Raw genomic sequence first — 13503 nt, 5'->3', positions numbered from 1 at the left:
TTCATTCAGATCTGGGACAAGCACCACAATCTTTATATCTTTTTTCCAGTAACAGACTCTATATCAAGAAGATTCCTAGGAGGTGGTCATAAATTTCACTTCCTCTTACAGAATATTATATTAGCTATTGTTTTTAGTTAAGGACAGTGTAACCCAACCCTGTCAGAAGGAAAAGAAGGAAGAGTGGAGGGTCCTCTTCCCTGCTCACAGTGTGAAAGGAAACACTGAGTGTGAACAAATGAGCTGCAGTCACCTTGCAGCAGGAAAGACTGGATCAAAAGATAGCTGCAGCCCAAGCCCCATGCTGCTCCTCCCAGGCAGAGTGTACCACATTGTCTCAGTCAGGTCACCTTGCTAGTTATTACGCCATAGTCCTGGGTAGTACTGCTTCGGAGCAGGTCCTCTCCTGTTGTCCCTTAACATAATTGGAATGACACCACCCTCTACATGAACCATAAAAATAAAAATGTCTCTTTAAATTCATCAGATCCAGGGGGAAGGTTTTGCAGCTTCTGTTGACATGGGTACAGTAGATGATGCCCTTTTTCACTAGATTAGCTATCTGCATCAATTCTGTGAGCTGTTAAGGAAAAACACATGGATAGAGTATGTTCATTAGAAAAGATGCACCTTAATTCAGGATATTTACCATAAAACTAGTTACAGACAGAAATGTCACTACTAGCAAATAACATTATAAGCAAGACACTTATCCACTTATGAAAACTTCATAAGAGATTGACCACTCAGTGCGTGCATACATCCTTGTTACCAAGGAAATCCTGGATTTATTTAGAAGAGACTTGTATTCTTCAGTCAATTCACAATGCAGTTATTCTGAAGTACAGTGAAAACTGTCACTATATTACCTACCTTGAAAAATGATTCTGGGGACTGTTGCAAAGTCAAATCAAACACTTAATAATATCAAATCTCCCAGCTCTTCATATCACCCCATATCTTGAACAGTCAATATGAACTGCTCTTCTTTCCACCATTGATGTCACCACCACCATGAGAAAGAATCAACAGACATCACCCAGACCATGCTAACTCCTCAGAACTAATGAATCCAGTGTCTCTGCAACTGAGACATCCGAACTGGCAGCTCCATAGTAATACTGGCCCCCAGTGTTAAGAGCTGACTGCATGGGTGGGTAGTTCCTTTCCTGGCTGCTGGGATTGAGGCCCAGTGACTGGAGGAAAGAAGACTGGAGTCCTGGCTACTTACATTGCTTTGGTATCCTAAGGGCCTCATTGTCTGCAGACATCACTTGGTGCAGAACTCCTCGAAACTGATACAGCACTTTCAAACTCTTGTTTTCACCCACACAAGGGTCGTAGAACCCAGGCAATCCAGCCTTAAGCAAGAAAACCAATATATTAAGCACAAGAGAATGACACTTCCACAGCTCTTCCACTGGAGCTTTTGGGGTACAACAGAGAAAGGTTGGGAATTATAAGTGGTTATCTACTCTTTAGAAGTGGGCACACCCAATATCCAATCTAATCACTGTACAAGACTAATTAAAAGTTATTTCCACATACATACCAACATGTTGCTTCTATCATGACATCTGCTTTTTTTTTTTTTTTTTTTTAAATATTTCTCTCTCCCTTGCTGCTGTTTGAAAGACTCGCACAAACTGGGGAAATTGACTCTCTAGGAAAAAAAGCTCAAGCAGCCACCCTACCCAGTGCTCTGAGTCAGCTGGAAACAATAGGAAATAATCATTTTCCCTTCCCACATTTCTTGCAGTGATTTTATCCTTAACAACTGCAGATAAGCCAATTTCAGCTCCCTGTGACTTTCAAGCTGATTCTCCCACAACAGCATTTATGACACAGCTCATAATAGGCTGATACTGGGCTAAGGCATTCCCCTCCCTCAAGCTATGGCCATGCAGAAGAAGGAAGGGAGTGTCAAAAACTGCCTAGATGCACTTATACTAGAGTGGGCTGTGCTCCTGGACAGTTTAGCTGCTCTCTGCCTGGTGAGTAAGCTGTACAACAGGAGTGGAAAGGGGCCTGCAGTAGAAGTGAACACCAAGAACACAGGGCACGGATGCCAGTTTCCACAGACCTAGAGCCTGTGGAACTGGAAATTGAGCCTCAACTGACAAACATCATCCGCGTGCTAGATCCTATAACAAATATTTAACACGGTAATTACTGTGTCTTGGATTAGAACAGCTCAAGGCTGAAGGTAATTTGTTATTGCCAGATGCAGTTTTCCCAGTTTAACATGAAGCAGCAATCAGAATGAGCTGTCTCTTTAGAAACAAAGGCTTTGTTGCTAGGGGATGAAAGGAGAGGCTGAGAACCAAGCCTCTTGTAGCCCATCTCGAAGCGACTCAGACTATTCCTGCTGCATTGTTCCAAAGTCAGTAACAGACTTCCTGCCCCACATTGATGTGATACAAGATACACATTGTGTTGATACAAGAACTGGGAAAACTATCATAAAGATAGGGACAGCATGACTCACAGCACTTGGTACAAACATTGGTTCTCTGGATCTAGATTGGCTAGCTCCAACTATATTACTAAGTTCCCCAATAGAGCAGAATATATGGTAATTTAGATAGATACTTAAGAGCTCTGCTGCCTGGTCAGACCCTGTGATTTCCTTGAGGACTGGCAGTCAGCACGTACCTTGGATGCCTCTGTTAGGATGAGCTTGGAGTCCTTCACCATGCATTGCAGAGGCACGGTCACATCAATCACTTTCACCTTCTCATTCTTCCGGCTGTTATCGTTGACAAACTTCCCATACCAGGCATTCACCACAATCAGACCTGCATTTTGCACAGGGACACCTCCATGGGCAAAGGCTGCCTTGAGCACCTGGGCAGCAACTAAAGAACCCAGCTCATGCCCTCACCTAACATCTTCCTGGAAAGATTCCCATATCCTTCAGCACACCAGGAAAAGCCCAGCCAGAATGAAAGGAGAATTTCTGTACTGACCTGTGACCCTCTGAAACCTAACCAAGTGGGAACTAGGGCACAGGCAGATACCTCCCACCTCCTACCACCACCTTTGGTTCAGGCCAATCCCTTCCTAGAAAAGCATTTCCACTTCTAAGTTCAGGATTAACAGAAGATGACTGAGGCAGTTCACATTTCTTAGAACAATGATTTTAGGTTGTCCTATATTCAGGCAGCTGTCACTGCAGCAGTTACACTCAATTCACCCTTTGAATGTTATCTTTGAAAGCATAAAGCCCAAGAAGTTATACACCATTTAGAATTCAAAGTTAAGGTCTACTGGCAAATTACACTGCCCTGGAATGACAGAATCCTAGGATGCCTATACACATGCAGTGAGGCTGCTCCGGCACGCTGTAATTACAGCATGTTGGAGCAGCCTCACTTGAGTAATCAAGTCTGCTGGAGCATGGTAATTACCATGCTCCAGAAGACTCCCATCTGTCATGTATTAGCATCCCCACACTGAAAAATGGTTTGGCAAGCTTTAGTTAAAGCGCCCCTGCTGTCATTTTTCAGCATGAGGATGCTGATACATGAGACGCTCCAGGCGCTTTAAATAAGCAGCTCTTGGGGCTGCTTTAATTAAAGCTTCTGTGTCACCCCCACCCCACAACCCAGAGCATGTGTATAAACACCCCACGACTCGAGATAGCTGGTATATACACAGACATTTATGGATTTTTACAATGGTCTCCCAGCTCTTAGGGTAGAAGTCAATGGAGAAAGCTGCTGGTGCCTATCCAGTATTGCCTGAATTCTCCTGGCTCTAAGTTCAAAGCCAGGCCACATCCCCCAGCAATGTGTTAGAACACTATTGGGTGTCCCCCCGCCTTGTGCTGCATTCTGTGTAGACACCTGAGATAAGCTTGTACTGGGGCCTTCCCCTGTCTGTGCAGCAGACATGGACTTAAACTCGTTCTGGCATGGGGGGCACCAGCAGAGCAAGACTAGGGGGTGAGGCAATTTCAGGGGAGCACTACCACTCTGTGCTCCCCTACCAGCCAGGGCACCAGCGCTCTCAAGAGGGCGCACCCCCCCTATATGCATCACCTATGCATTCTGGATTTGTATTGAGCATGAAAACTGAAAACCCACAGATATCTCTTATGCCTACCTCCCACTTGTCTCTCCCCAGCCCTCCCACCTCTGCAGAGGTGCCCTTCCTCTCCCCAAACCTGCAGAACAAACAATCTGTGCTGTACTCTTTACCCATCCTGGCTTCCTCTGCCTCAATTATCCTCCGGACAGACTCCTGCATTAACCGAACCTGCCACGACAAAGAATAGAATAAAATCCAGCAGCAAAAGAAACTGTTTGAGAGATGCAAAGAAGTCCCCTGTAGAAGCAGCTTCCTTTAGCCGAAGAGTGCCTGAGACAGGTGAAAGAATTAGAACACATCTGCAGGCCAGGGCCTAAATATCATCTGAGAGACAAGCTAAGCAGCATATTAAATCGAGGCTAAGAATAAAGAATAAAATGGGAAATGTAGTGCCATAACACAGAGCACTGGGCTAGTCCTGCCTGGAAATCACCCAAACCCAAAAGCAGTGTCCCAAACAAATAAAGGAGAGAGTATGCAGGAGGCCCTGCGTTCCACTTTCCCCGCGGAGAGCATGCTGTCATGGGGCTATGAATAGGGACCTACCAAAATTATGGCAGAAGTGGGCTGTGTGGCAGCTCCTTTAATCTTGCAGGTTCCCCCGCACACACCCCCTGCCAACTGGGGTTTTATATATGGTGCCATTTTTGCCTCTGGGCCAGTCAGCAGCAAGCAGCAGGGTCACTGGGGCCCCTCAGCCAATCAGCAATGGGGCAGGGCACACAGAGGAACCTGCAAGATTAAAGAAGCTGCCACGGAACCCACTTCCACTGTCATTTTGGTAGGTCCCTATCAAAGGTCCCAGAGTGCACAGGCCTGCCAGTCCCCCAGGCTTCCTAAATTAGGTGGTTGTAGCTACATACTACAGGAGCTCCAGTTGGCAGCCTACTGTGCAGAGCTTCCAGCTTCTCCCATACCCCTGAATTTTAATTATTTATTTGTGTCCCCTCAGTTTTACTTTTACACATCCCCTGCCCAGAAATTAATTCTGTCCCTTCACCTAGCCCCATATCCAATCATCCTCAGCTCCCTACACCAGTGCTGTCCATTTTATCAGAGAAAAAAAGGAGTCAGCAGCTAAGCTGCCCTGGGCTACAGGGGTTTTTGTTCCTGCCAGCAGCAAAATCAAGGGGGCTCCCCCAAAACAAGGCTGATATCCATAAAAAGGCTGGAGCATCTTTCAGCACTACTAGTCCAGTTCCAGTCCTGGCCAGAATCAGGTGACTTCAGAAACCAAGCAAGTTGGCAGCTGGCAGTACAGTGCAAGTTCTACATGCTGACCTGGGCGCGCAGCTAGAGAATACAGCATGTGACCTGCATGCAACAAAACCATCAACCCAAAGATGATGTCACCCAGCAAGGGTGCAGGGAAGGAGAGAGTACTTACTGCAGCTTCTGCCTCCTGTTTCTTGTGTAGGATGTCACTGGCTGTGCTTTCCCTTTGCTTCTCCAACTCTCTGATAAAAAGGAAGTTAAACATAATTCTAAATGTGATACAGCCACAAGAAGGCACTTCCAATACTACCCATTTCAACAGACACAGCATCCCGATGAGTGAAGGCCACCACCTACCCAAGCTGCCATCAAGCTGTGATGTGGGTCTGTGTACAGCCCTAATCCTTCAGCGCTCCATTTTTCCTCAGGCTTCCAGAATGCTACATGGTGACTGTACCTCAGATACCCCAGCACGTGACCCACCACCCAAAGGCAACTGGGCAGGAGTGCCCAACTCCATACTCAGAACTCACTTCTCCTTTTGTGCTTGGAGGTAGGGTTTGATGATTAGCCTATGCATGGCAAAGTAGATAACTAGGGGTCCCACGGTGGCATAGAATACAGCACTGGGAAGCAGCTGATCTGTCAGATGGATAGGGAAAAAGTAGGTCTGGCTAGCCCTGTTCAACCTAGAACAAAGAAGAACAAAGTGGCTGGTCACAGCAAGTCTGGAATTCTAAAGGGTCCAGCAGAATAGGTCCAACAACAGCCAGTGGCAGGGGATCCAATTCAGTGACAGCAGCCAGCAAAGGCCATGAGATGATCTGAACTCTGAATCTTCAAAAGGCAAACAGCACCTAGATCAAATCAGAGCAATCGCAAGGCATACTGCAGAAGCCTGCCAGACCCTTAAGTGGAAGGGATGGATGCTTCTTCTGAAAAAATCCACTGCTGTACTGTTCTCATTCACTGAACGACCTACTCACTGGATTTTAACCAGCAAGACTAGATCGGTTACCTGTCCCTGTGCACAGCATGGAACACAATGTTCCCAGCTGCACAGCAACAGTGGATACTCTCAACAGAAGGAGGTCACACTCATGCATGCGTCTTGCAGGAAGAATATGAAAGATTTTACTATAAGCAGGTGGCAAACAATTTCAGCAAAGTTCAGCTTCTCATTAGGACTGGAATCCAGAGCTGAGCTAATTACAGCAGTGTTTGCATGCCCTCTGCTGGCAAAGTCAAAGTATGCACTATAACATAGCAACACAGTAGGGGCTCAGTGTCTTTTTCTAATGCATGGTATTAGAAACATGTCAGTTTTCATTAGTTAACTGTAACAATATAGATGGGTCTAAATATTTGCCAGGGTATACAGATACTAGTGCTAGAACACAATTCAAGATATTCTTGAACCAGGAAAAAAAATCCCCAGCCAGTTTTGTACCCGTTTCTTACGGTGATGTTCTGAACTCGTCTTTAAAAAGCACCCTCAGATTACTTTTATTTTCTTAGAAACTGGGTATGAATGAGATCTCAGCACCATACAGAGGAATGCTGGCAATATGTACTTGGCTTCAGAGGGCCACATGTCTATCTCAAAAGCAAGGGCAGCTGCAATCTGCTCCTTTTTATTGCATGCATGTGCATCACTGCCTTTGGGCTCTATTTGCCAATATGCCTGGAGCCCCTACATCAGGGAGGCCCTGATGTAATGTGGAGCAGAGATGCAGGAGATACATTACAGTTATTAATTTAACTGACTTGATTTTCAGGGACACGCCTTGTGGAACACCAACACTGACAGTAGCTCCTAAAATACTGTGCCTGGAAATCTTCCTCTCCGCTCCATATTCCACCATGGTCCCAAAAAAACCAGCCCTGGAACAAGAGAACCAGACAAGAGTCAAGCAAGGGCAAGCTCTCTGATCTCTCATAGCTAAATTTTATTTATTGTAGTTTCACAAAGTCTCAAGCAAAATAAAACAAGAGGAAACTACATAACAAGGAACACGTTGTGCACAGGAAAGGTAGTTAGTGAGAATGATTCACCCTGAAAATATAAGACAAGACCAAGAAGACAGGAGTCTTCTGCAGTGATCAAGACTTACAGGCCAAAGGTTCAGCTAAGCCAATAAGACTCTGGCCATTCGTTTTACCCGATTAACAGGGAAAATTAGAATTCAAGGGAAGCAAACATTCAAACAGGACAGTACAAGCACAGATGTAGTGCGCAGGTTGTGCAGGCCTGCAGCAGTGATCAGATTTTCCTGCAGGACTCTCTGACGCATGCCTGGCATGAACATCCCATGGCCACACTTACTTGAGAGAGCCTTTGACTCGTGTCTGATCCTCATCCTGAAACTTATGCTGGTAACTGATCATCATGAAGGTGTGGGGGATTCCCAGCTGAAACACCAGAGAAGCATGAGTGCGTGGGAAAGCATCACTAGTCACCACTGTGCATCTCCACAGAATCCCCTTTCTACTCAGTCCCTTATGCAAGGTATAAGCATGCCAGGAGCATGCCCTGCACGCCACTACTCATAACTGAAGCTGTTCTACGCTCACAGTGACTGGCCCCATAAAGCACTAGAGCCCTTATAAGGGAGAGGACTAAGATTTCAGGATACAAGGAAGATCCCCTTTTACAGAATAATCTGCAAAGCAATAACCAGAGAACTGACTTAAAAGGGCAGTGTCAGCTGATTTAATGCCAAGGTTTCTATTACTATATCTGGTGAAAAACACTGCATTTACTCAAATCTAAGACAACCCTAAATTTAAGACACCCCCCCCAATAATTAGATTCTATACATGGAAAATTTATAAATTTGTTATAAATTTTCCATACATAGAATCTAATTATGGAAGGTGATCTTTAATTCATGCTGCCCACCACTGCAGGGGGCCAGGTGGGGAGGCAGGTGGTGTGGGGAGATCAAGCAACTTTCCCTTGCTTGTGCCTGCCCTCACTAGACTCTGGTCCCCCTTTTCCCTCCCCAGCCTCTGCTTCACCCGTCCACAACTTTTAACTTTGCTCGATGCTGGTAGACTCCATCCCTGTTTTAGCCCGAGGCACTGAGCATGGCCTCAGCCTGGCCCCCATAGCAGCTCTGTGGACTGTGCATCACTGTTATGGGGTCAAGCTGGGGACATGCCCAGTGCCCAAGGCTGCAGTGTTCACAGAGCCCTGCTGGTGCACAGCAAGGGTTGGGGGAAGGGAGGAGGGGAAGAGGGGCAGGCAGAAGAGCAGAGGCTGCATGGGGAGCAGAAATGGCAGGAAGAGGCTGTAGGAGGGAAACAGTGGGGTGCAAAGGTGGGGGGGGCAGCAGGGAAGAGCCCACAGGTAACAGCTACAACTATGACCAAGTCCCAAATAGGAGTCAAAGCCTGAGCCACACCAGCCGCCTACCCACCCACCCTCCATGGCCCTTGTTTGTGATTCTAAGGCAAGGAGCTCCCCTTCCCATGTTAAATAGGGAAAAAAACCCATCTTAGAATCAAGAAAATATGGTAAGCTTCCAGGCACCCTTAAAAAGAGCAACTGGCAGCTGCCTGTTTTATCCCAGACTAATGGAATCCTTCTGAAGTCCCCCACTCCATTCCCACCTAGCCCCACATTTCTTATTAGAAAGTCACTGTTGGAATCTACAGGCAAAATGGGTGGGCACACACTGAACTGCACTGGTGCATCCAGGACTGCCACGTGTCTCCATGCAGCAGGAAGATTAGTGTTTCTTCCCAGACGAAGGGGAAAATTAAGGCTGTTCTCAAAACACTTCCCTGAAGCACTGTGCCTTAAGTTGGGTAGTAAACATATCTAATGACCCAAAGACACCTCTGAAGAGCTAGGCCATTTCTGTGCCAAACATGCTACAAGCTCCCCCAGCGAATAAGGGACAGTCAGAGAGCATTCTCCACTGCACACAACAGTTAAGGACTCACTTGCATCGCCACTGTGAAATGGCTGCTTTTGGTATCCCGGACAATACTTGTGTTCATGGCTGACTGGATACCCCATCGCCACTGTAAATAGCCCACGGTGTTCTTATCTAGGTTTCGTGCCAAGACAGTCGTAAGGCCTGGTCGGATCCCACGGGATGAAAACTGCAGAGCACAGTGCGTAGTGATGAAGCTAAAAGAAACAAGGAGAGTCATGGCCGTGACAGTAAGTACAGAGACTTCCTTCACACTGCCTCAAACTCAGAAGCATCAGTAGGCAGGGCACCCCAAGAAGCATTTGCTGCAAGCTGCAGGCACAGCCCTCCAGGTCCAACAGAGCCATCAATCAGTTTAGACAGTGTGGAGTAATGGCAACTGATAAGAAACTACCACAAAAGTACCCCCCAATCCAGCCACAGGGACCACACTGGGATCAGCCCAATGGGATCCTCTGAAACGCAAAGCTTTGCTGTCCAATAGATATGACCTGGGAATTCATGGAATTGGCATCCTCAGCTGCTAGACAGGCTTCCAATTGCTGTTCAGCAGTTCCCTGGTATTAGCATGAGAAACGGCATCAGTCAGCTACATATAGGGGAGTGCTATGATGCACTCAAGGGACTACAATGTTTGCAAATCAGGAGGTCTCTGAAGGCAGGAGACTGCATTGCCACAAATGATCCACAGGCTCCAATACACAGGAGTAACCACCACCACCACCTCATATGGTACTGCAAAGAATGACAATTCAGCCCTGTGCCAGCCTGCATCAGCCTAAGGATAAACCCTGCACTACTTCTCTGTCCTATGAAATATCATTTATTTTCTGAGTGTCACCACTGCTCTCTTGCACAAGTCCCATAAGAGCCCTAGAGAAGTGGCCAGGATTCTGAAGAATACTATTGAGCATTACTGCTGCACAACATCCTGAGGCTTGTGATAAAGATCACTTGAGCTTTGGTCCCCTTCCCTCATCAGTTTGTGGAAAGACATTCATATAATTTAGAGCCACAAAGCAACATGTTTTTTGCAACACACCTGACATTCAGGATCAACCTCTGAAAAAAATCCAAGACATCTATTTGTCTTACCTTCCCCTTCAGATTATGAATACATGGGTTAATTATACTCACGCTATTGCCATTGTGGGACACTATGTCACTTTAATGGCCCCTTGTCCTATATGGCAATGTCAACCTGTTTATTTGCCTTCCAAATGCAGGCACCACCCCCCATTCTCTCACACATCCCAAGCAGAGCCAGCACCCTTGTCACAGCAGCAAAAGTACAACCAAATTACAGTCCGTGGGCTCACTTTGAAAATAAGCAAACTGCCATTCCTGCTCTCTTGTGAGTGATGCTACAGTGAACTGGGTCAGAATCCTTCCCATTTTAGGCACAGGCATTCATTTCATTTCTTCATTTTTCTTTTTAAACACAAACGTGGCAAGGAGTTTAACACAGGCTTTCTACACTCGACTCTCAAAGCTGGCATGTTTGCCTGCAACTCCAGCCCACTCTGTTGACCTCCACATTCTTGTTGATAGTTTGCAAAAAGTAGTTTTCTCTAAGAACCTTTCTGAAAGGTTGTAAGGGTGCCATCTGCTGGTTACAGCATGACATGCCACCCCAAAGAAGCTGGAGCTGTGTACATAAAGCTTAAAGCAACATAAAATAGGAAAATAAGATAGCATTAATTTCCAAAATGATCAACCCATAAAGGGGTAACCACTTTCAGATGTGACTAAAAAAAAGTTGTGAAGCACCATTCTTATTTCCTTCATGGTAACCTGGATCACATGCCATGACACTATTTATAGTAGCAATATTGTAAACAGCAGCAAAGTTTTGTACACATACAGACTTAACTGTATGTGCCTGTGCATTTCTGCATTCTTTCTCTGCTAAGTCTTTAGAGACTATTGTTTAACAATTCCCTCCCAGCCTGACCTGACAGCAGTCAGACTCCTGTTTTTAAGGACACCATGCCAGGGCACACTGATTATGAGGTCAAAAATCCAGGATTATGACTTCACAACCAAAGCAAATACATATCCAAGGGTGAGAGAGAACAGCGTGTTGAAGCCCAGAGCATAATTAAAAGTATGAGGCATAATAAAAAAGAACCAACAAAAATATGAATACATATGCAACCTAAATATACAAAAATACACAACAGCATCAGTATAAATATTAAAACAAAGAGGGTGCACAGTAGCTTTTCATATATTTACCATCTTGGTGTAAGGTTACGAAATATCTTCAAACCAAAGAGAGGTCCCTGAAGGTCTCCAGCTCCCAACTCTAGCTGTTTAAAACATAAGAGGCAAACCAGTTTAGGAGGAAATTACTGACAACAATTATACAGCACTTCCTCCCATCTCTACCTTGATGATTTTGCACTATGGACATGTATCAGAGTAGCATACACCATTCATGACTGTCCACTTTAGCCACCAGCCTTTTCTACCAGTGTTAGGTTCAGGATGAGTAGTCTCAATGATACTAGTAAAACATCTGCCGATTTTACATCAGGTCATCTGAACAGGAGCAGTGCCTGACCTAGTCCCTGAAGTGAAAGGCATGACATTTCCACCAAAGTTCCAAGGTAGCAACTGCTGGGTTAGTTCACAGATGATTCCTCTCAACAGACACACCCACCCATCCACCCAGGATGGGGGGAGGTGTGCAAAAGCAGCCCCCTGTGATGCAGGGGTAGCTACAACCCAGCTCCCAGCACCCTCCTCCACTCACCAGTGCAGGCAGACCATGCTACAGGAACCTCTGGGGACTTCTTTTATAAGTCCCCAAAGCACGTAAGAACCCCATCCACTTCCCCTCCATGCTCAAAAGTATGCCCCCTCCCTGCCCCTTTCCCACCTACTTCTGCTGCTTTCTCTGCTGTACAGGGGAAGGTTCAAAGCTGCTCCTACCTGATCCAGCCAAGCTCTGTAGTGGCTGGGTTCAGCTAGCAACAGTGAGGGTAGCAGCAGCAGCGATGGGTGGGCTCCTCTACCCTGCCCAGTTCCTGGGAACTGACACAGGGAGGGGAAACCCCCCACCTGTTACAACTGCCCTGTAACTGTCCCAGTTGAGCCCAGCCTCCAAGCAGCCTGGCTGGAGTGGGCAAGAGTGCCCCCATGACAGTGGGGAAAGTAGCAGCAGTGGGTAGGGAAGGGAATGTGCCCTTTTGGCGTGGATGGAAGGGGAGGGGAGAATTGTTGCATTCTTTGAGGACTTAAAAAAAAGTCACCAGAAGCTCCCATGCTACAATCCAATCCAGTGGAGGGGAGGTAGAGGTGCAGCCATGCTACTGCATCTCCTTTGGATCTGTCCCTGCACATGCACACGCACACCCACACAAAATCACAATGTTTAGAGGTAAAGCTGCAGATTTTTTATTATTATTATTCCTGTAACAGAGACCTCCATCTCTTCTTACACAGTCCATTAGACAATAAATTACTGCATGCCAGACCAATTCATAACTGGTACCCTAAACAGAGTCCCATTCCTAATTTCCTGCTTTGTCTGATCTGAAGATTCAGTGTGGCACCTAACTTCTAACAGTTCTTAACATCACTGTCTATGATGCTGTATTGCAGGGTTACTGTATGATGGGGTGGGCAAAACACAGCTTGTGGGCCAGATCCAGCCCACCAACTGATTTGTCTGGCTTGCAGGCAGCCAGTGGCAGCAACACACAACAGGCCCTGGGCAAGCTGCACTCAGGCCCCAGCCTCTGCTGGCAGGCAGTGAGACTCCAGCTCTGGCTCTAGGCGGAAGCAGCCCAGCCTGCCTGGCACAGTGCAGCACCAGCAGAAGCCAGGGCCTAAGCACAGCTCATCAAAGGACTGCCATGTGGGGGCAGGCAGGTGGGGCTGTTGCTGCCCAGCATGCCCTATAGTGCCTGGGAGATGCAGTCGAGCCCCGTAGGCCCTGGGCGAGCTGCACTCCGGTCCCGACTTCAGCTAACAGGCAGTATCCAGGGCCTGCTGAGCCAGACTGCATCTCTTAGACGCTGCAGGGAACACTGCAGGGAAACAGCCCTGTCTGTCCATGTGGCACTGTGTGGCAGGCCCTAGGCAAGCTGTACTTAGGCCCCAGTGGCTCTGGCCACTGTGTGGTGCCAGACAGGTAGGCAGGGCTGCTTTCACCCAGCATCCCCTGCAGCGCCACCAGAGGCCAGCCTCTGTCTGTGGGGGATAGAGCCTGGAGTCGGGGGTGGGGGGGGAAGAGTGAGGGAGA

At 46.9% G+C, this 13503-nt stretch overlaps 1 protein-coding gene across 1 annotated transcript in view; it reads right to left on the bottom strand.

Moving 5' to 3' along the window:
* DNAJC11 (DnaJ heat shock protein family (Hsp40) member C11) overlaps nucleotides 1–13503 on the bottom strand; it is a 79704-nt gene continuing 66201 nt past the window's right edge. Inside the window, exons 7-16 of the mRNA XM_019511588.1 lie at nucleotides 11490–11563; nucleotides 9259–9448; nucleotides 7634–7719; nucleotides 7075–7191; nucleotides 5841–5996; nucleotides 5480–5549; nucleotides 4203–4260; nucleotides 2656–2798; nucleotides 1232–1361; nucleotides 1–580 (exon numbers count right to left, since the gene is read on the bottom strand). Of these exons, the coding sequence (XP_019367133.1) occupies nucleotides 555–580; nucleotides 1232–1361; nucleotides 2656–2798; nucleotides 4203–4260; nucleotides 5480–5549; nucleotides 5841–5996; nucleotides 7075–7191; nucleotides 7634–7719; nucleotides 9259–9448; nucleotides 11490–11563 (1050 nt within the window). The 3' untranslated portion in view covers nucleotides 1–554. The remainder of the gene's footprint in view (nucleotides 581–1231; nucleotides 1362–2655; nucleotides 2799–4202; nucleotides 4261–5479; nucleotides 5550–5840; nucleotides 5997–7074; nucleotides 7192–7633; nucleotides 7720–9258; nucleotides 9449–11489; nucleotides 11564–13503) is intronic.

This window comes from Gavialis gangeticus, unplaced genomic scaffold (assembly GCF_001723915.1).
Source record: "Gavialis gangeticus isolate Ggan-Ray unplaced genomic scaffold, GavGan_comp1, whole genome shotgun sequence".
In the NCBI taxonomy this organism is placed as follows: Eukaryota; Metazoa; Chordata; order Crocodylia; family Gavialidae; genus Gavialis; species Gavialis gangeticus.
Note: the sequence above shows the minus strand (reverse complement) of the source record. Positions and strands in the feature narration are given on the sequence as shown.